This window comes from Delphinapterus leucas, chromosome 11 (assembly GCF_059928025.1).
Source record: "Delphinapterus leucas isolate spDelLeu-1000000601 "Yukka" chromosome 11, BTC_Dleu_Yukka2, whole genome shotgun sequence".
Taxonomy (NCBI): Eukaryota; Metazoa; Chordata; class Mammalia; order Artiodactyla; family Monodontidae; genus Delphinapterus; species Delphinapterus leucas.
Window position 1 is genome coordinate 51,051,012 of NC_143139.1, and position 23,514 is coordinate 51,074,525.

The 23,514-nt window shown below is 41.4% G+C and overlaps 1 protein-coding gene across 2 annotated transcripts in view; it reads left to right on the forward strand.

Moving 5' to 3' along the window:
* TBC1D30 (TBC1 domain family member 30) overlaps positions 1–23,514 on the forward strand; it is an 87,128-nt gene that overhangs the window by 27,457 nt on the left and 36,157 nt on the right. Inside the window, exons 1-5 of one of the 2 annotated variants that reach the window (XM_022571618.3) lie at positions 11,683–12,030; positions 15,048–15,109; positions 15,638–15,703; positions 18,381–18,506; positions 20,346–20,531. In XM_022571618.3, the coding sequence (XP_022427326.1) occupies positions 11,844–12,030; positions 15,048–15,109; positions 15,638–15,703; positions 18,381–18,506; positions 20,346–20,531 (627 nt within the window). In that variant the 5' untranslated portion in view covers positions 11,683–11,843. Of the gene's footprint in view, positions 1–11,682; positions 12,031–15,047; positions 15,110–15,637; positions 15,704–18,380; positions 18,507–20,345; positions 20,532–23,514 lie in introns of those variants that run through there. The other variant, XM_022571617.2, reaches the window with a different exon arrangement.

The following is a 23,514-nucleotide window of genomic DNA, read 5'->3' on the forward strand; positions in this document are numbered from 1 at the left end:
AACCCTTAAGAAGTAGATAGTTTTCCCATTTTATGGATGAGGAAACTGAGATAATTAACTTACCCAAGTTTAGATAGTTACTGAGTGGTGGAACCAGGTTTCAAATCCAGGTAGCTGGTTCTAGAGTCTGATTTTAGCTGCTATACTATGCTGACTGCCATTATATCTAGAATTTCAAGAGCGTCTTTCACCCAATGAGTAGAGCAACTGTGTGATATTTGAGCATCTTATATTTTGGAAACTTGTCAGGGAGACTAAGAATAGTGATTGTGGATTTTTTTGGGGTACATTGCATAAATGTCAGTCAAAATAACTTTTCATAAACACATCTGCTTATTTCTCTTGTAGTTGAATGAAAAGCCCTTTTTTTTTTTTTAAAAAAGCCCTTTTTTAATGAGTGGGAGGGTCTAGCTCTCTTCTTGATGTGATGAGTTTATGATGTTATTGTTCATGTTCATGTGCTGAGTGTCGAAAGTGTATGAGCCCCATGCTGGCTGCAGGCAGGGAAGGGGAGAGATCCAACAATGAAGAAGTCTTAGTCCTGGTGCTCAAAGCAGTTTATGATCTATTGAGAAGCCTATAAACAATTCAAGGGCATGGATGAATCAGACGTGGGGGTGGGAGAAGTGTGGCATCTGAAATACAGGTTTTAATATGGGTACCATTTAAAAATGTCCAGTCAGCAAGATCCCAACCTGATACTCTTTGTGTCATAGATGCAATTAAAAAATTTTACTGGGCTTCCCTGGTGGCGCAGTGGTTGAGAGTCCGCCTGCCGATGCAGGGGACATGGGTTCGTGCCCCAGTCTGGGAAGATCCCACATGCCGCGGAGCGGCTGGGCCCGTGAGCCATGGCCGCTGAGCCTGCGCGTCCAGAGCCTGTGCTCCGCAACGGGAGAGGCCACAGCAGTGAGAGGCCTGCATACCGCAAAAAAAAAAAGAAAAAAATTTTTACTGAGTCCCTACTGTATTTCAGGCCCTGTGAAAGAAAATTATTCTGTATTTTCCTAAAATACACTGTGGTACTTAGTTTTCAAGTATTAGGAAGGTTTAAAGTTTAGAGAAACCAGGGTTAACTTTATTTAGCCATAATCTATTCCCTCCTTAGGAGCTGGTGTATCTGATTGATGCTGGTGTTAGGCCAGAGTGACATACTGCCAAGTGACACTCTGTGGTAAGGTGGGACTAAAGATGGTGGTAATTCAAGGTGCCAGCGCTGCTATTTTAAGTACATGAATATATAATAGGCCACACTCGTATTGTTTCTCGAAGAGAAGGAGTACATCGGAAGTATATTTATTAAAAGCATCTGCTTTCTTAGGAGTTTTTCTCTAGTACCAAAACTTTAAGTTGACTTGCAAAAACTAGAACACATATATGACCGTTTTTAAGACTACACTGGTGAATTCCTGTATCTATGGAGGTAAAGATAAAAGTGGATGTAAGTCACCCGATATGCTACCCTTTGAAATGCTGAGGCCTGTATTGGCTGACATACCATAAAATTTCTCTTACCTCCAAGTACCTGTCACCCGTATAATTCAGGAGACACGCATTTTCCTTTTAATGTAGTTCTTAAGATGATTTGCAGTTCCTTTCTAACACGTGTCCTGGACTCTCAGACAATGAGAATAATAATATGTAAGATTTTTAGTAAATACATAAAAATTCAGTTTGTTCAGAATTCTTTTTCTTTTGCGGTACGCGGGCCTCTCACTGTTGCGGCCTCTCCTGTTGCGGAGCACAGGCTCCGGACGCGCAGGCTCAGCGGCCATGGCTCACGGGCCCAGCCGCTCCGCGGCATGTGGGATCTTCCCAGACCGGGGCACGAACCCGCGTCCCCTGCATCGGCAGGCGGACTCTCAACCTCTGCGCCACCAGGGAAGCGCCAGAATTCTCTTTTTAAGGAAAGAAAGTATAATGGTACATTTTAAAAAATATCCTTAATAAGGATTGAAGCCAACTGGATCTCTTCTGCTTAAACTTCAGTTTACCTGAAACTATAACAATCCAAACTGTATTCTCCCAGCATTATAGTTGGTCAGGATTTGTATTGGATTGAGGAAATCTTACAGAGTAAGAGACCTGAATATCAGTTCAGTTGCTTTCAGAGAATCATAGTGTTGGAAGCTGTTTTACTGATACTGATGCTTGAACCTCACCTCGTTTTAAATGTCCTTTCACAGCACTCCTGACTGCTGGGCTTGCAGTCTTTGCCTGAGAACTCCAAAGAAGGGACATTTATGATCTCTTGAGGCCCTTTTACGACAGTTATAGTGTCCTTAAATTTTGATGTCTGCCTCTCTATAACCCCATTTAGCAGTTCTGGTTTTGCACTTTGGAGTGAACATGAAGCTGACCTCAGTTTTCCTCCCATTGAGTGAGGGCACCAGGGTAAGAAGGCAAAAGAGGAGCATCTGGTGAGGACCTCAGTGGGGCTGTTCTGGCCAGGCAGACTTTCCCTGTGGGTCAGGTCCTGATCCTGTGCTTGGCAGACTTCTGGATAGACTGCGAGCGGGGCCATTTTAACCTTTATCTTGTACGATTATCAACAAACACTAAGGAGGACACCCCAGTGCACATGTATTGAGTGCCTGCTTTGTACCACTACTGTGTTAGAATCTTGACTTTCATTATGCCACCTAATTTTCACAAGTACTCAGGTAAGTATTGTTAATTCTCAAGATGAGGAAACTGAAGCGCAGAAATTTTAAGTAACTTGCCCAAGGGCATAGAGCTAGTAAGTATGGACGTTGGCATTCTAATCTTGGTCTCCCCGCCACATGGGCAGGCCCTTTCTGATACACCACATTGCCTCCTGAGGCCTTATCTGGTGCAGCTTTTACGAGCTCCCTCATCAGTTCACATGTTCTACAGTCTTCTCTTCTGAATGAATCCATCTGGGAGATCTAAGGCTCCCAGGCCAGCCAAGCCAACATTCATGTTAATTCGAATCTCTCTCCTCTTGCTGACACCTCTCTAGTCTTACCATCAAAGTTAAGCATATTATTTTCAAAGGTATCACCTTTTTTTCTCACTAGGAACATATATTTCTAAGCCAAACTGATCTGCATCAATAGGTATGAGAAACCTCTCCTTTCATATCCCCCAACTGGGTCAAAAAGGATCTCAGAATGGCTTAATATAAAGATTGGGAAATCTTAGCTAAATAGTCATTTGTGACCAGGTTGAACAATGATGTCATCTTCTAAAGTGATGGGTCTCAGTCTTCGAGACTGAGATCCACTCCTGATGTGCAAGTAAAGGGCTGAATGTCATAATTATGAGAAGAACACAGATGAGCTTGGTCTTTGGCCTGCTTTCAGGTGAAATTTAATAGTTCCATAAAATGAAGCCCTGGGAAAACACTGGAATGTATGATACCTAGGAGGAGGTAGAGATAATGGTATCCCTCCAAGTACTTGCATAGTATTTAATTAATTAATTTTTAATTGAATTATCGTTGATGTACAATGTTTATAAGGTACAGATGTACAATATAGTGGTTCACAATTTTTAAAGGTTATACTCCATTTATAATTATTGTGTTTGCTATAATCACACTCCCTGACTTCAGACTATACTATAAAGCTACAGTAAACAAAACAGTATGGTGCTGGGAAAACTGGACAGCTACATGTAAAACAATGAAATTAGAACATTCTCTAACATTATGTACAAAAATAAAGCCTAAATGTAAGACTGGATACCATAAATCTCCTAGGGGAAAACGTAGGTAGAACACTTTTTGACAAAAATCGTAGCAATATTTTTTTTGCATGGTATTTTATTTTTTATTTTTTTTTACGTTTTTATGGGAATATAATTGCTTTACAGTGATGTGTTAGTTTCTGCTTTATAACAAAGTGAATCTGTTATACATATACATATATCCCCATATCTCTTCCCTCTTGCATCTCCCTCCCTCCTACCCTCCTTATCCCACCCTTCTAGCTGGTCACAAAGCACCGAGCTGATCTCCCTGTGCTATGCGACTGCTTCCCACTAGCTAGCTATCTATTTCACATTTGGTAGTGTATATATGTCCATAAATACACTACCACTCTCTCACTTTGTCCTAGTTTACCCTTCCCCCTCCCTGTGTCCTCAAGTCCATTCTCTAGTAGGTCTGTGTCTTTATTCCCATCTTGCCCCTAGGTTCTTCATGACCATTTTTTTTTCTTTTTTAGATTCCATATATATGTGTTAGCATATGGTATTTGTTTTTCTCTTTCTGACTTACTTCACTCTGTATGACAGACTCTAGGTCCATCCACCTCACTACAAATAACTCAATTTCGTTCTTTTTATGGCTGAGTAATATTCCATTGTATATATGTGCCACATCTTCTTTATCCTTTCATCTCTTGATGGACACTTAGGTTGCTTCCATGTCCTGGCTATTGTAAATAGAGCTGCAATGAACATTGTGGTACATGACTCTTTTTTTTTTTTTTTTTTTGCGGTACGCGGGCCTCTCACTGTTGTGGTCTCTCCCATTGCAGAGCACAGGCTCCGGACGCGCAGGCTCAGTGGCCATGGCTCACGGGCCCAGCCACTCTGTGGCATGTGGGATCCTCCCAGACTGGGGCACGAACCCGTGTCCCCTGCATTGGCAGGCAGACTCTCAACCACTGCGCCACCAGGGAAGCCCCATGACTCTTTTTGAATTATGGTTTTCTCAGGGTATATGCCCAGTAGTGGGATTGCTGTGTCATATGGTAGTTCTATTTTTAGTCTTTTAAGGACCCTCCATACTGTTCTCCATAGTGACTGTATCAATTTACATTCCCACCAACAGTGTATGAGGGTTCCCTTTTCTCCACACCCTCTCCAGCATTTATTGTTTGTACATTTTTTGTTGATGGCCATTCTGACTGGTGTGAGATGATGTCGCATTGTAGTTTTGATTTTGCATAGTATTTCAAATGAACCTTTCACACTGTCCTATCACTACACACTTTGTCTGTCCCTCAGTAAACTGTAAGCTTCTTGAGGGTAGAGAACATACTGAATTAATAATTTTATTCCCCACAGGCCATAGCACAATGCCTTTCCCACAGCAGTTGAGGAATAAATGTTTATTTCACTAATGAATGAATGAATAAACGAAGTAGGAAGATGTCTTGTATGGGCAACATAAACCTACCTCAAGTGGTGCTGAATCAGTTTCAGTTATTCTGAAGCAAGAAAATACTTCCTAGAAAATAGAAAATCTTGGGTTAGCTATGCATCTGAAGTTACATGGACCTGGATGCAGGGTTTTACGTGTATTTCCACTATGGTACTGTGAAATGGGACTTCACTCCAGCTAGGAGTTAAATCTTTATATTAGATAAGTTTTGAATTTGAAACTTTCTGGCCTGTAAATAAAACCGGTTATTCTTAAAATACTTCGTCCAAAATATTTGAGTGTGCTTGAGTGGTTTTGGTTTTGAAAATATCTCATTAAAATGAATGGTCCTGAGAAAGCATAAGCAGGGACTATTAGGAGGTAGAAGACGGTGCTGAGTGTGATTCGGTGTTGGAATGTCAAAGCTTCTCTGTTCCACGCTGGACAGCATCCTTTCTCTGTGATAAGCAAAATACAAAAGCTACACCTGATTGTCTTCAAGGATGCCTGTATTTAAGTAGAGAAATAGGTTTTTATGACTAAGAAGGGAAACCATACAAAAAGAAAACAAAATGTCCCATGTACGTCATGTGATGTGTCAGATAATTTTAAGGTTTTTCCTTTCCCCTTTGTTTCTTCCTGCTGTCCCGCTTCTGTCTCTTTCATGAGGGAAAGTGGTTATGATGCTCGTCTCCATGAGCTCATAGTTTTGTGGGCTCCGTCCTGGATAATGAGTTGAAGGAACTGCTTATTAAGGCCCTACTCTTAAGTAGTTCTGAGGAGAGTGTTAGCTTCTTATGTGACTGATCACAGTTTACCATCCATTTAGGAGATATTACTTTTCCTATTTAGGAGTTGCTCACAGACCTTCAGAAATTGTGGGGAGAGCAGAGAGGAGAAGAGTGACTTTTATGCCACCAGACCACCACCCTTTTCATTAGCACAAGTGCCAAGACGTACCATCTCCAGCCCGATGGGAAACAGTGCTGGGCCTGATGTTCGGTACAATCTCTTCTGATCCTTTAAGACTTGTGGGTTGGAGAACAGCTGCCAGGGGCCTCTGAAGCCGTGAGGATGAGTTCCAGGCTCACCTCCTCAGAGCAGACCAGCTCCCTGTGTTTTTTCTCTCTTTGCTGCAGAGAGAGCTTTTTCCGGAGCTTTTTCTCTCGGTAACTGTCACCATTGGCTCTGTTCAGTCCCTGAAGATAAACACATAGGCCCTTTGTATTTTAAGATTTTACTGTTAGGGCTTCCCTGGTGGCGCAGTGGTTGAGAGTCCGCCTGCCAATGCAGGGGACACCGGTTCGTGCCCTGGTCCGGGAAGATCTCACATGCCGTGGAGCGGCTAGGCCCGTGAGCCATGGCTGCTGAGCCTGCGCATCCGGAGCCTGTGCTCCGCAACGGGAGAGGCCACAACAGTAAGAGGCCCGTGTACCGCAAAAAAAAAAAGAAAAAAAAAAAACCAACGATTTTACTGTTAAACGAAAGTAACATCATTGGGAAACCATAGGAATACCAGACCTGATTCCTTTCTGGAAGCCCCGTGGGACATAGCTTTTATTTATGCTGGACTTGCTTTTTCTTTTGGCTTGTCCCCTTTCTCCATTAAAGGAGTAGTTTGCTCTCAAGGAAGCCTCACTGCCAGCAGATAAGCCTGAAGATGCAGGGGTAGCTGAATGACCCCTACTTCCTTGTTTTGGCCTGGGAGCTTAGATCTCTGGGGATGTACCATGGGTATTGGACTCTCTGAGACATTCAGAGTATTTCCTCAAAGCACTCATTTTCTTTAGCAAGCCAGTAACAGATTCTCATCCGATGTGAAGTTTTCCTTTTCCCAAACTCAGCTTAAATCATAACTGCTCTGGACCATGCCAAGGTACGATTTGCCCAAATGTGAATTCATTGGTATTATTTGATTAGTAAAAATCACTCAGTGAAGAGTGATGGTAAGTTGGCTTTGGCTGGAAATCTCACCAGCTGAGATCCTCAAGCAGAGCTCATGCTGGCATTGTTTCCTCTGCAGGTTGACTTCAGATGACTTCTTTTGCTTTTGGAAAACAATAGTCCAGACACGAATAAGAAACTATGAGTCATACAATAAATATAATGCTAGGCTTGTGCCATGGCTGTTTTTAGAGCATTGTATTTTAGTGCTAAATTATCTGTTTGCTACGAAAGTTGGCAGTCTTGGCTTTCCTCTCCAATGTAAACAAAATAATATTATTTAATTCCTTCATTATGTATTGCTTTAATAGTAGAAACTTAAATTTTTTTGTATGAGTTTCAACTTCTATGTAGTTTAGCATGGGAAGTTTTCAAGAAAGCATTTTTTTTAAGTCAGTTTTTCCTTGTAATAAATCTGAGTGAAAGAGAATTTTTATCTTGAAAGTAAACAAGCCCCTGTCACTAATAGTAAGAAAAATGCTGTAACTGAAGAATTTCAGAGACAGGCCTTTTTGTCAGCCATGACACATCTGGGTGGGTTGGCAATCTAGGGTCTAGCTTCAGCTTTGGCAGCCCAGAAATTTGATTTCTTCAGCTCACTGAGAGTTGAGCAAACTCAGGGATATTGACCACTGTTAACTGGTCAGCGTGTCCTCTCCTCAGCGGCAGTGTCTATGGGAAGCCAAATGACAATCAAAAGTTTGCTTGGTGAGCAGGGAGTCCGAGCCAAAGGGGGTAGGATGGTCTGAGTGGTGGATGTCAGCCAGGCCTGTACGTCCTCCTTTCTACCCCAGAGGCAGTGTTGTAAAGCAGAGCCCATTGCTCCTCCTCTTGGCCGGCGAGGCTGTCTTTCCTGCTGGCCCACTGCTAAAACTGAGCATGAACAGCCTTTTTTGTTAAAAGAGAACATGAACCCTCTATGGTTTGAGAAGATGAGAGCTCTGGAAGACGATACTGTGCATGCACTTACCACCTTGGTCTGGATTTTCCCTCTCCTTCCAGTTTTCTTCCTTTAACTATGGGTGTTCATCACCATCTTCACCCAGGGGTCTGTGTTGCCCTCTAAACAACTGTCCAAAGCCAAACATCAGATATCTTTCAATTATCGTTCTCAGGCCAGAGCAGTCAAGGGACATCTTATTAAAATTAAGAGAAAGCTGAAGGAGAACAAACATGTACTGAAACTATAAGCATCGGGCTGAATAAGTGTAGATTTCTGTATCTGAGATTGGTGTGAAATGTTGGGAAATCTAAGCCAAACAGTTCATCACAGCCAGGCTCAATAATGATTTTATCTTCTAAAGTGATGAGGCAGACTACTGCCTGTTTCAAGGCATCTTTATCTCAGTCAGGTGGGCATGACTGAATAGCTTCTATATCCCTATCAGCTGGCTTTACTTCTGCAGATGACAAATGTCATTTTAACAGATTTTTATATGTGAAATGTATATTTCATGCTTAGTGTTATATCATTTCTGACATTGTCCTCAAATTCTGAGGGCAATTCACAAAGTCCAGAATGTGCTGATTACAAAATAAGTGTGCCAGAGTCACGTGAAGGACTTCTTTTTTAGTTCTTTCAGAATATCATAAGAAATGCATTTTTTAAAAAGTTAATACTTTCAATCAATAGCAGCCATTGTTTTTTTAAAATTTATTTATTTATATGTAAGTATAGTTGATTTACAATGTTGCATTAGTTTCTGGTGTACAACAAAGTAATTCAGTTATATATACATACATATAAAATATTCTTTTTCATATTCTTTTCTATTATGGTTTATTACAGGATATTGATTATAGTTCCCTGTGCTATACAGTAGGACCTTATTGTTTATCTGTTTTATATATAATAGTTTGTATCTGCTAATCCCAAACTCCTAATTTATCCCTCCCCCACCTCCTTTTCCCTTTGGTAACCATAAGTTTGTTTTCTTCCTTTTCCCTCTGGTAACCATAAGTTTGTTTTCTATGTCTGTGAGTCTGTTTCTGTTTCATAAATAAGTTCATAAGTTCATTTGTGTCATGTTTTAGATTCCACATATGAATGGTATCATATGATATTTGTCTTTCTGACTTACTTCACTTAGTATGATAGTCTGTAGGTCCATCCATGTTGCTGCAAATGGCAAAAATTTCATTCTTTTTTATGGATGAATAGTATTCCATTGTATATATGTCACATCTTCTTTATCCATTCATCTGTCGATTAGCAGTCATTGTTTTTGATGCTCAAAGTGTTCCATCTTTGGCCAATAGTATCCTATTTGTGTGGCTCTCATGTCTTTTCTTTTTTTGGTACGCGGGCCTCTCACTGTTATGGCCTCTCCTGTTGCGGAGCACAGGCTCCGGACGCGTAGGCTCAGCGGCCATGGCTCACGGGCCCAGCTGCTCCACGGCATGTGGGATCTTCCCGGACCGGGGCACGAACCCGTGTCCCCTGCATCGGCAGGCGGACTCTCAACCACTGAGCCACCAGGGAAGCCCCTCTCATGTCTTTTTGACATGACCCCATTAGTCTTGGAGCACGTCCTTCCTTCCTGAATTCATCAATATATTTCAGGCTCATCTTGTACTTTTTCTGGCCCAGAACTGGAATCAGTTGCACCTCAAAGGAGCCCTGGTTCCTTTTAGTGGGGAACGGTTTTTAGAGACCACATCCTGAGTGCTGGGTGTGTTCACTGCTGCTGGGTTGTCCTTAGTTCTAAACCTATTCAGTGGCTTTATATGTATTTTTGAAAAGAAAAAAGATGAGTTCATACTATTATTTCCATTTAAAATATACTCTTGCAGGATTAAAAAAAACTTAATTTCTTTGGTTGCACACCTGTATTTTCTGTTACACTGAAAACATCTTGGTTTCTTTTGACCTTAACATATTTATTTTTTCATTAAGAAAACATGTAGACTTTAATATTCAAGTAAGAAATTCACAGAAAATATCATATAACTGCTTAGTTAACATACCAAAAAAAGTTCAACTGCACTACTAATAAAAAATGCCAATAAAAACAACAAAATGACAGTTCTCTTTATCAAAGCAGCAAGTGTTTAAATGATAATACTGAGAGCTGTTGAAGATGGAGGATGAAAATGTGTCAATCAGAGACTAAACTGGTATAATCCTTTAAGATTTAATTTAGCAATATATGTCATATAGATGATTATGCCTTTAGATCCAATAACCCCACTGTGGAAATTCATTTTAGGTGTTCAAAAACCTGGTAAAGCTTAGTCAACAAAGATATCCATCACAACATTACTTAGTGGAACATTTAAAATCACCCCAAATTAGCAGACTGATTATGATGTTAACATAATTATTTATTTAGGTTATCCTATAGTGTACATAAGAATTAAGAAATAACACCAATATTATTAATAACAGTAATGCTACTGAATGACATTTAAGATTTCTTTGCAGCTCTTCTTGCCCTTGGAGTCTATACCACCATTGATATACAGGCATAACACTACACTCTAAAACAACTTACTCATCTTTTCTGTGTTCATATGCCATCAACAGGATTTCTAGTTAGGTTCATTTGTTTCCATTCATTTTCAAATTTTAGGTTTTTCTTTTTGCTTGATTTATTAATATTAGTAATATAAGATGTTATTCCAGAGTCAAAACTACATAAGGCACATCTAGAGAAATCTGTTTTCTATTCCTCTCTCTTCTACATTGTTCCCTTCCACATAAATACTTTTTAGTTGTTTTTAATCCATCTGGTGTGCCTTCTCTAAATATTAGCATATACAAATATCTTTGTATTTCCCTCCATATGCTTTCCTTTCTTATGACTTATTCATCTTTATGATTAATATCCACTGGTGAATGTCGTAATGTCATAGTTTAAGAATGATTTTAAAAAAAAGTAATTATCACTAACCATTCTGCCTACTGAAGTCTCTGGCTGGAGAGACGGGGGAAGCACTTAAAAAAAACAACCCTGCTTTTAATGGAACACTTTTATCTTGAAGTCTACTCTTCCAAAAGAAACAACCATTATTATAATAACTATTATATTATAGATTTAATTAATGTACAAAGTGTATATTAATAGTAATATATAATAATAATTTTAACGTGCTTCCTATGCCTCTCTAAGATGCCAAGAAAAAGAGTTTAACACAATTTGGGATGAAGCTGGTGCTTCACCTTCCACCAGCGTTCCCGCCGCGCTGCTAGATTCTTCCTGCGGTCTGTTGACCGACTTTTGCAAGACTGCTCCGCTGAGGTGGGCACTTGCATCTCGCTGGCGTTCTGCACCTGAGACTCGCTCCCTTGGGTGCTCCCTCCTGCACCTCCCAGATCTTGGGAGAGGCACGGAAATCTGTCACTGCTTCTAGTCCCCGGGCGCAGTTGCCCAGCCTCCTGCTCCTGGGCTCCGGGTCTCTGCGGCTGCCCAGCACAGGTGCCGCAAGCTGGCGGGGCGCTCGGGAGCTAAGGCAGCCCCGCCTGCGCACGGTGATGCCGGGATTGGGGGCGGGAGCGTTGCCTCCGTCTCCGCGCGCTCGCTCGCTCCCGCCCTCCTCCCCGCCCCAAGTCCTCTCCTGCCTCAGCCTTGCAGGCTCCGCACTGCAGATCCCTGCCGGCCGCCCCGCGCTTGGCGGCTCCCGCGGTGCTCCGCAGGGTCCCTTGACCCCCGAGCACTTTTGCTGCTTTCGAGAGACCCTTGACTAACCGGTCTTGCCGAGCCCCACGCGTGCGAAGCCGCTGCGCCGGCGGGACAGCGAGGACCCAGGCGGACGGCGGCCGCACGGGAGCCCAGGGCGCTCTCGAATGCGGCAGGACAAGCTGACCGGCTCCCTTAGGCGCGGAGGGAGATGCCTGAAACGGCAGGGCGGCGGCGGCGGCAGCGGCGGCGGCAGCGGCGGCGGCGGCGTGGGCACCATCCTGAGCAATGTGCTCAAGAAACGCAGCTGCATTTCCCGGACCGCGCCCCGGCTGCTCTGCACCCTGGAGCCGGGTGAGGAGCCGGGGAGGCAGATGGGGCACTGGAAAGTAGCGTGGCGCCCCCGGAGCTGGTGCCTCTGCCTCAGCCGAACTCCGCGTAGGCCAGGGAACAGCCGCCGGCCGCCCGGTGCTGGGTACCGCGGCTGGGCGCAGGCGGGGCTGGGTCGGCCTGGGAGGGAAGAGAGCGGACCGAGGCCTGGGCGGGGGCAGCGGCCTCCCACGGCGCGGAGGACTGGCTGCTCCCACCGGCTGCCCGTGCGCCCCCATCCCCACCGCCTGTGTGCGGTCCAGCTCTGCTTGTGCCGGGAGCTGCTGGCGAGCGATGCGCTCGGTTTTCTCCGAGTGGTGGGAAAGTGTTGGCGGCTACCCGGGCTATCAGAGGCCGAGCAACCAGTTGTGCGTCGGACCCACAAGAAGCCACACCTTGAAAGAGGTGTGTGAGGCAGGAGAAAGGCACAGGTCTGATGCTTGTTGTCAGAGGAGGAGGCAGTGACCGCGAAGGAAAAAATCGGGTGCATTTTCTTGAGGGTCCCTGCTTCGTGAGTGCCGGAATCGTCTCACGTGGACCCTCTAATTTGTGTGTCCGGGTGGAAAGCGGGCAGGAAACACTCCTGCAAAGTAGAGATTCTTTCTATAGGTAAAGACTGAGAGTTCTCCTGGCTGTGCTAGGCTAGGCCTTTTCTGCTGTCAGCCTGTGTTTACACATCCCTGCTTCTCCAGGCTGCATAACTCCGCGCTTGCTCCACCACCCGGCATCCCTCCGCAGGGTTTTATGAGGCCGGCCCTGGCGCGCGGGCCCCTGGACATAAGGCTTTCTGGCTAGGGGTAGCCGCAGAGGGAGCCGGCTGTACTCGCACCCGTGCGTAGCGCACACTTGTCCCTGGAGTGGCACCAGCTGGCTTCCAGGTGGGTTTGTCTTCCCCCAACCCCACCCCATCCCGCCTCCCAGCGCCTTTGGGGACCTGCTGTCTTGAGGCTGCAGGGGAGAATCTGTCGAGGCACTGAACCTCAAAGGGTGGAACACGTCGCTGCCTTTCCGAACCTCGTGGTTTCTTTGTTTTTCTCCCCAAGGAAGTGTCTAGTTGCAGAGACTGTAGTAGTTATTCACCGTCTTCCTTTAGCCTTAAAAAAAGAAACCTCCTTCCCACGTTAAAAATGTTTTGTATTTCTGAATCCGGAACAGCCAGTGATTACCAGATGAAACATAAACCTTCTCCCCTCCCTTATTCAATTAGAAGAAAAGAGGTGGAAATGACCTGATTTCAGCTTTTGCCTGCAGGCAGCGAATGATCAATTCCAGTTAAATCCTGTGACTCATTTTTGATAGTGAGAAAATAGTTGTGATTTTGACTAACCCCAGCCGGGTTTCAGCTCGGCAAGGCGATCGGCATCGTGCCCAGCAGGTGCTTCTGAAAAAAGTCAAGGGAGCATATTCGGTCATACATGCAAGGAATCCGAGGCTTTTAGGTCGGTTGAAATAGGAGCGTGGGACCGAATTTCCTGGTCTTTGTTATAATAAAGCAAACGTCATGACTATACGCTCCTCCATTCAGCACCCTGTGTATGGACAGCAACCTCACAAAGAGGTCCGTTTTATCGTGTCTTAAATCATGCGCGCCAGCTGGAGGCACTCTTGTGGTCTTTGTATCATTGTGCTGCACTGAGGCAGGACTTAATTTAAACCATCTCAGAGAATTGGGAATCCGTCGGGGTACTTAATATACCTTCGAAGAAGGAAATCTTATCTATCTAGGCAGAGTATGGTTTTGGCCCTGAAACTCTGAAGAGAATGATCAGGGCATTGGTTGGATGCCTGGGATTCTGTATCACACACAGCTTGACTTTAGAAATCTAGGACCCAACTCATGTATACACAGTATTCTTCTAGGACTCCAAGAAGGACATCTTCATACTGTCACGGGCTTGGGCAAATCAGACACATCTCTTTTCAGCTTCTTGACTCCATATATGTTTTTTAAAAGACACCCACATAGCACAGGGAGATCAGCTCGGTGCTTTGTGACCACCTAGAGGGGTGGGATAGGAAGGGTGGGAGGGAGGGAGACGCAAGAGGGAAGAGATATGAGGATATATGTATATGTATAGCTGATTCACTTTGTTATAAAGCAGAAACTAACACACCATTGTAAAGCAATTATACTCCAATAAAGATGTTAAAAAAATTGTCATGGAATTTCACCTCAGTAATAAAAAAGCCCAATATGAATATAGCGTATAATCTTTATATATTCTCCTATTTATTTACTTCTATTCCATAGATTTGGGATTTGAGTCAAAGAAGTTTAAAGTTGTAGATAACTTGGAATTAGAGTTCAGTTATATTTTTAGCTTGGAGCCTATAATTAAATGTGTAAACTTATCTTTAATGAATAAGTCTATCATGACAGAATTTAAAAATACATGAAAATTGCTAAATAGTCTTGTTAAAATGGATTATTCCACAAGTGGGAAGGCAGTGACATTATTTTTATAACTTTTGATATTTCACTGAAGTTTCCTTAATAGACTTAGTCCATGCAAGTGTCCTAGAAAACAAATTCTGTAAGTAGAGAATTCTCTTCCTAAGTTTCATAAATATTAATTATACTGTGCTAAGTGATTTACAGTTAATTATTGCAACAACTAACTGAGATAGACGTTATCCTCATTTTAAGGATAAAGAATTGAGACTGAGACAGGTTAAATAATTTGTTTGACTCTAGGAACCAAAGGTGAATTAAAGTGTGCATGACTCCAAGCCTGTGGTGTCATTTTTTTGTTTTTGCACTACTCCAGACAGCGGTGAAACCACCATTCTATGTGATAAGCTTCATTCTATTACCATAGGACATTTTTCTATCTTAATAATCAGTATTCTTTTTCTTTTAACAAAATTGACTACAATTTAGTAAAAATAAATGTTTTAAAAATTTTATGATGACTCAGTAGAATCAGGTTAATTTTTACTTTTATTTTTGATGTAACTTATTTTTCCCCCAAATAACAGTTATTTATGTATTTTTCTTTTAGGAGTTGACACAAAGTTGAAGTTCACTCTTGAGCCATCTTTAGGTCAAAATGGTTTTCAGCAGGTAATTTTATTTTTGGTTTTGAAAATAGCTTTATTTTGGGGCACCTACAGGGTACACTGAGGTATATTCTCAAAGTGGGAAAATTAACATGTGCTTGGATGTGCCTAAGAAGATGAGTCAGTTTTTAAAATTATAGATAAAATAACTTGTGAAGCTATAAGTGACTTGGATTTATACTTGCAGTGAAAATTTTTGCACTTTTTTTTAATGGTTCAAGTGTGAAAAAGAATTTAAAAACCAAACGCTGTTATTCTGAATCTGTAACACATGTTTTGATTTCAGAGTTCCCAGCCTTTGTGTGTGTACTGCAATTGGATCACGGGTGTGTTAAGGGTACCTGAGTGGGGGACCTTGGGGCAGTCATAGCCCCTAGACCAGTCATATCTGGCTGAAGGAAGCTCTGAATGTTTACCCCAGTGTTCTGTATACATTTTCTCGTGCTCTACGAACGTCAAGATGGGGAAAAGTTGAAAAGTGCTTAACCAGGTCCATATTTTCACTTTGACAGCTTTTCTTCTTTGTTTCTAGTGGTATGATGCGCTCAAAGCGGTTGCCAGACTATCGACCGGAATACCAAAGGAATGGAGGAGAAAGGTGAGGCGGATTTGTATGGCTAAAATACAAAAGGACCATCACTTTGTCCCTCTTGAAAGTGTCTGGAATGTCAGAAAGGATATTCTAGATTTAGTCATTTGAAATCTGTCTCTCTTCATTATTCATTAATTCAGTAAGTATTTAATGATTATCCATTCTATGCCAGGTACTGTTCTGATGGGTAATGGGGATACAGCAGTGGAAAAAAAAAACAGCAGACCAAAATTTTTGTCCTCATGGAGCTTACAATGCATATAATATAAAGTAGGTCAGATGATGCTAAGTGCCATGCATAAAAATAAAGCAGAGAAAGGAATCAGGAGAGAGGGGAATGGAGGTAAGGAGGTAGCATTTTAAATGGCAAGGTGACATTTGAATAGGGCCCTTAAAGAGGTGAGCCATTGACCACGTAGCTACCTGGTGGGAGAGTACTCCAAACAGTGAAACACCCTCAGCTGAGAGCATCACTGAGGAGTATGCAAGCAAAAGCAAGAGGCCAGGGTGGCTGAAGCACAGTGAATAAAAGGGAAAGCAATGGGGGGGAGGGTCATAGAGGTAATATGATGACCTTAGGGGAATGGCAGCTCATATAGGACCTTACAGGTCCTAGTAGGACTTTTGCCCAATGTGAGATGAGAAGCATTGGGAAGTTTTGAGGAGGAGAATAACATGATATGACTTATATTTTAAATGGACCACTCTGGCTACTAACTTGAGAATATGAAGGACAAGGGCAGCAGCGGAGAGACCAGTAGGAGACTTGAGATAATTCAGGCAAGAGATGGATCAGGGTTGTGGTAGTGTAGATGGAGAGAAGGTCAGATTCTAGATATATTTTGAAGGCTGGGTTGACTTGAATTCCTACTGGATTGAATAAAAAATGTAAGAGGGATGTCAATGACTTCAAGATTGACCTGAGCTACTGGAAGGGTAGAGTTACTATTTTCCCAGAGAGGGGACAAGCAAGTGTGTGTGTTTGTGTGTATGTCTGTATAGTTGGGGTGGCGGTGGATTAGACAGTTGGTTTTGGATATGTTAAGGTTGAGATGCCTATTAGATGTCTAAGTTGAAGATGTCAAGTGAGCATTTTGACATATGATCCTGATGCTTAAGAGAGAAGTATGGCTGGAGATATTAATCAGTGTTATTCCTGCTAAATTATGTTCAAATACCAAAACTTGTATTGCCATCTTATTAATTCATAAATGTAGTCTTTGTTTCCTTTTTTAAAAAATTTTATTGAAGTATAGTTGATTTTCAGTGTTGTGTTAATTACTGCTACACAGCAAAGTGATTCAGTTATACATATATATACATTCTTTTTTATATCCTTTTCCATTATGCTTTATCACAGAATATTGAATATAGTTCCCTGTGCTATACAGTAGGACCTTGTTGTTTATCCATTCTATATATAATAGCTTGCATCTACTAATCCCAACTCCTAATCTATCCTTCCCCCACCCCCTTCCTTTTTGGCAACAACAATTCCCATTCCTTTTTTTTTTTTTTTTTTTTTTTTTTTTTTTTTTTTTTGCGCGGGCCTCTCCCGTTGCGGAGCGCAGGCTCCGGACGCGCAGGCTCAATGGCCATGGCTCACGGGCCCAGCCGCTCCGCGGCACGTGGGATCCTCCCGGACCGGGGCACGAACCCGCGTCCCCCGCATCGGCAGGCGGACTCTCAACCACTGCGCCACCAGGGAAGCCCCCCATTCCTTTTTTTAAATTTAATTTTTATTATATATTGGGGTATAGTTAATTTACAATGCTGTGTTAGCTTCAGGTGTACAGCAAAGTGATTCAGTTATACATATACATATAGCCATTCCATTTCAGATTCTCTTCCCATATAGGTCACCACAGAATATTGAGTAGAGTTCCTTGTGCTATACAGTAGGTCCTTATTGATTATCTTTTTTATATATAGTAGTGTGTATATGTTAATCCCAAACTCCTAATTTATCCCCCCACCCCACATTTCCCCTTTGGTAACCGTAAGTTTGTTTTCGAAGTCTGTGAGTCTCTTTCTGTTTTGTAAATAAATTCATTTGTATTATAAACCAGGTCTTAATACTCCTAGAATCTGAACATTTTGGTTCCTCAAACTGCACATTAGAAATAGCATTATGAAACAGCTTTTCCAGATAAGGTAATGAAAGGAGTAAAAATATCCAGTGATTCCTTTAAATAAGTTATTCATTATAGGAACCCATCTGTCAGTTTTTTGTGTGTGTGAGAGAGGGATGATTTAAAGGCAGAAGCCACTTTATGGTAAAAACAGGCCCATACTCCACGGATGACCAGGGAGCTCTTGCCCAAGCATAGAGCGCCATCCAGAGCCAGGTATAACAAGCTCATAAGCTAATTTAGCTATTCCAATGAACTGAAAGAAAATTTGAAATGTTTTCGTTTTCTTAACAATATCCCTAATGGCTGGATCATTGCTTGGTACATAGCAGGAACTCAACAATATTAATTGAAAGAATAAATGAAAGCCCCTCATTGGTACAGTTTAGTACAGCAAACTTTTCAGTGAGGTTCTTAGAGATTTCTACATGTAGGCTATATCTGTTCTAGTAACAGCTCTCATTTTCTTATTGGATGCAATCATTATTTCCTAATAAAGAAAGATGAAGTTATGTATTTTACTTTAGCATTCTTTTTTATTAATATTTTAGGTTTGGTTGACCTTGGCAGATCATTATTTGCACAGTATAGCCATTGATTGGGACAAAACCATGCGCTTCACTTTCAATGAAAGGAGTAATCCTGATGACGACTCGATGGGAATTCAGATAGTCAAGGTAATGCCCCTAAGTTTGGCTTATTGTCCTAATTTAGAAGAAAGATTCTAAGAGCCAGATGTTTCCTGGACAGAGGATCAAGCCTTATGGATTGAATGTCCGTGTATTTCCTGCTTCCTAATTTCATTAGTTAACAGCTTTTTTTTTTTCTTTTTGCGGTACGCGGGCCTCTCACTGTTGTGGCCCCTCCCGTCGCGGAGCACAGGCTCCGGACCCGCAGGCGCAGCGGCCACGGCCCAAGGGCCCAGCCGCTCTGCGGCCTGTGGGATCCTCCCCGACCAGGGCACAAACCCGTGTCCACTGCATCGGCAGGCGGACTCCCAACCACTGCACCGCCAGGGAAGCCCAGTTAACAGCTTTTTAACGGGGAACTTGATGATGCCTTGTCCTCATAAATTTGTATGTTGCTAGTAAGAAGAAAATGTTTCCATTCGTATTCAACTTATTTATTTTGCTCACATGATAGGAAATTGAAATTCCTTTTTTCTTTAGCATGGGTCAGTGCTTTTAACTGGATTTTAATGTAAAAGTCACTGAGAAATTTAAAGTTAAATCTATTTCATATTAGAATAATTGGGTACTTATTAGGATTTTGATCATTTCTTAACTGTCATTTTATGAAGATAGTTAGATTGACTGATGGGTTTACTTTAAACCAGATGGTCAAATGCTCAAGCCAGCTGTGGTTCACCTACCTGGATTATTACAGTTGATTAGAGCCTGGCACCGAAAGCCAAGGATGCTGGTTTGATTTAATCCCATTATTATTCTCTTACATAAGCCTCTAGCACATGCTTTTTATTTTATATGAGTACATTACGTGTGATGCTAAACTGAGGTTTTAAAAGGAAAGTTGTTTCATCTAAATTTCGGTCACCAGAAGTTGGCTAATGTTTTGGCAGATTTGAAGATATGTTTTTCAGGAGGAGGTCCTAACTAAAATGAGCTATTTTCTCATCTAACTTGGTCTGTTTCAAGCATATAATATAAAAAAGGAACTTTTATATTGTATGCTTGAAAAGCCTTTGCATTGTCCACATTTGAGCTGTTTATTTGGAATTTAGGTGTATGTTTCCCAGAGATGAAGTATTCCATATTTGAAATATTTTTTTTCTATTTAAGTTGTGAATTAAGGCAATGCACATTTTATAACAATCATGTTATTAAGAGAAGTTTTTTTCTCATTGAAATGAATGATATGTCAGTAAAATGACTTCAGCTTCTGAAAATCATAGTCTCTGTTGGGTAATTAAATTATAGATATTGACCTCATTAAATATTAAAGCACAGTAAATGTTTCTGCCTCTTTTATACAAATTTATAAAACAACTTGGAGAGAATGGTTTTTCTGTCTCTTTACAGTACTGGTTACATTTTTTTATTCTTTTCATTTGGTTCCTTAATACTATTTGGAGTTTTGATAGCTAAATATTATATCATTTTTTATAGAAAGAAATAATGTTAGCATCTATCATACATGTGTAAAAATGACTTGTTTTATTTGAGATGTATGATTAAAATAAACTGTCAATTTATTTGGAATTATAATGCAATATTAATTCTGAGTCCCTTTTTGTGTTAACTCTGGAAATACTTGTGGTAGAAAGTTTGCCTGACTGAAATTCCTCTTGAAAATGCCTCAGCATATTAGAAAACTAAAAAAAAAAAAAGTTTTGGTCCATGTGTTTAAGTTGCATATACATATACATTTTTGAAAACTAAAATCCATGTTGATACTCTGACTCTACTGAATGCTGAGGCAGAGAAAAAACTAAAGTTTTTTTTTTTTAGAGAGCTTAAGGAGGTATTTAAAAAAATGTTGTTTCCCTGTCATTTTAGGATCTTCACCGCACAGGCTGCAGTTCTTACTGTGGCCAGGAGGCTGAGCAGGACAGGGTTGTGTTGAAGCGGGTTCTGCTGGCCTACGCCCGATGGAACAAGAATGTCGGGTATTGCCAAGGCTTTAACATCCTGGCTGCACTAATTCTGGAAGTGGTGGAAGGCAACGAAGGCGATGCTCTGAAAGTGAGTATCAGGCTCTGAAGAAGGCAACTAAAATTCTTCAGAGAGTGAAATACTGGAGCTATAACTTCTCTTCCCTGGTGCTCCACCTCCTTCCAGGGTATTGACTACACTTTTCTTATTATCCATGACACCATTTCTCCCAGGTTAAAGCCTAGTCACATGACAGACTTATGTAGCTGCCAAATTTGAGGAGAATGATTATGTTTTTAGTCTCACTTATGAGACATCATATTTTTTAAATTTAATTTTATTCTTTTAACATCTTTATTGGAGTATAATTGCTTTACAATGGTGTGTTAGTTTCTGTTGTATAACAAAGTGAATCAGCTATACATATACATATATCCCCGTGTCTCCTCCCTCTTGCGTCTCCCTCCCACCCTCCCTAGGTCCCACCCTCCCTAGGTCCCACCCCTCTAGGTGGTCACAAAGCGCCGAGCTGATCTCCCTGTGCTATGTGGCTGCTTCCCACTAGCTATCTGTTTTACATTTGGTAGTATGTCCATGCCACTCTCTCACTTTGTCCCAGCTCACCCTTCCCCTCCCCGTGTCCTCAAGTCCATTCTCTACGTCTGCGTCTTTATTCCTTTCCTGCCCCTAGGTTCTTCCGAACCATTTTATTTTAATTCCATGTATATGTGTTAGCATACGGTATTTGTTTTTCTCTTTCTGACTGACTTCACTCTGTATGACAGACTCTAGGTCCATCCACCTCACTACAACTAACTCAATTTCATTTCTTTTTAGAGACGTCATATTTAAAGCAAGCTAAATACTAACTGTATTGATTTTCCAGAGGTGCCTAACAAATTAGTTGCTTCAAACAGCCAACGTGTATTACCTCACAGTTTCTTTGAGTCAGGAATCTGGGTGCAGCTTAGCTGGCTCAGAGTCACATCATTGTGGCATTCAAACTCTCGGCTGGGGCTTTAGTCTCATCCGAAGGCTCGATTGAGTAGGGAGAGCACGCACTTTCAAGTTCATTCATGTGGTTGTTGGTAGGATTTCATTCATCACAGATTGTTGGACTGAGAGCCTCAGTTTTTCTGCTGGCTGTTGTTCTTTGCTATGTGGACCTCTCCATTGTACAACATGGTGGCCAGGGTCCCTCAGAATGAACGAGAGAGTAAAAGAGAATGACAAGTCAGAAGAAATTACATTACAGATCTGTAGCCTAATATCAGAAGTGACATTCCATCATTTTTGCGATGTTTTTTTTTAACATCTTTATTGGAGTATAATTGCTTTACAATGGTGTGTTAGTTTCTTCTTTATAACAAAGTGAATCGGCTATACATATACATATATCCCCATATCTCCTCCCTCTTGCGTCTCCCTCCCACCCTCCCTATTTTATTTATTTATGTATTTATGTATTTATTTATTTATTTTGACTGCATTGGTTTTTTTTTTTAACGTTTTTATTGGAGTATAATTGCTTTACAATGATGTGTTAGTTTCTGCTTTATAACGTAGTGAATCAGTTACACATATACATATATCCCCATATATCTCCCTTTTGTGTCTCCCTCCCTCCCACCCTCCCTATCCCACCCTTCTATCTGGTCACAAAGCACTGAGCTGATCTCCCTGTGCTATGGGACTGCTTCCCACTAGCTATCTATTTTACATTTGGTAGTGTATATATGCCATATATACACTACCACTCTCACTTTGTCCCAGCATACCCTTCCCTCTCCCCATGTCCTCCTCAAGTCCATTCTCTAGTAGGCCTGCATCTTTATTCCCGTCTTGCCCCTAGGTTCTTCATGACCATTTTTTGTTTGTTTGTTTGTTTTAGATTCCATATATATGTGTTAGCATATGGTATTTGTTTTTCTCTTTCTGACTTATTCACTCTGTATGACAGACTCTAGGTCCATCCACCTCACTACAAATAACTCAATTTCATTTCTTTTTATGGCTGAATAATATTCCATTGTATATATGTGCCACATCTTCTTTATCCAGTCATCTGTCGATGGACACTTAGGTTGCTTCCAAGTCCTGGCTATTGTAAATAGAGCTGCAATGAACATTGTGGTACATGACTCTTTTTGAATTATGGTTTTCTCAGGGTATATGCCCAGTAATGGGATTGCTGGGTCATATGGTAGCTCTGTTTTTAGTTTTTTAAGGAACCTCCATACTGTTCTCCATAGTGGCTGTATCAATTTACATTCCCACCAACAGTGCAAGAGGGTTCCCTTTTCTCCACACCCTCTCCAGCATTTATTGTTTGTAGATTTTTTGATGATAGCCATTCTGACCGGTGTGAGATGATATCGCATTGTAGTTTTGATTTGCATTTCTTTAATGATTAATGATGTTGAGCATTCTTTCATGTGTTTGTTGGCAGTTGTATATCTTCTTTGGAGAAATGTCTATTTAGATCTTCGGCCCTTTTTTGGATTGGGTTGTTTGTTTTTTTGATACTGAGCTGCATGAGCTGCTTGCAAATTTTGGAGATTAATCCTCTGTTAGTTGCTTCATTTGCAAATATTTTCTCCCATTCTGAGGGTTGTCCTTTTGTCTTGTTTATGGTTTCACTTCTTGTGCAAAAGCTTTTAAGTCTCATTAGGTCCCATTTGTTTATTTTTATTTCCATTTCTCTAGGAGGTGGATCAAAAAGGATCTTGCTGTGGTTTATGTCATAGAGTGTTCTGCCTATGTTTTCCTCTGAGAGTTTGATAGTGTCTGGCCTTACATTTAGGACTTCAATCCATTTTGAGTTTATTTTTGTGTATGGTGTTAGGGAGTGTTCTAATTTCATTCTTTTACATGTAGCTGTCCACTTTTCCCAGAACCACTTATTGAAGAGACTATCTTTTCTCCATTGTATATTCTTTCCTCCTTTATCAAAAAGAAGATGACCATATGTGCATGGGTTTATCTCTGGGCTTTCTGTCCTGTTCCATTGATCTGTATTTTTGTTTTTGTGCCAGTACCATACTGTCTTGATTACTGTAGCTTTGTAGTATAG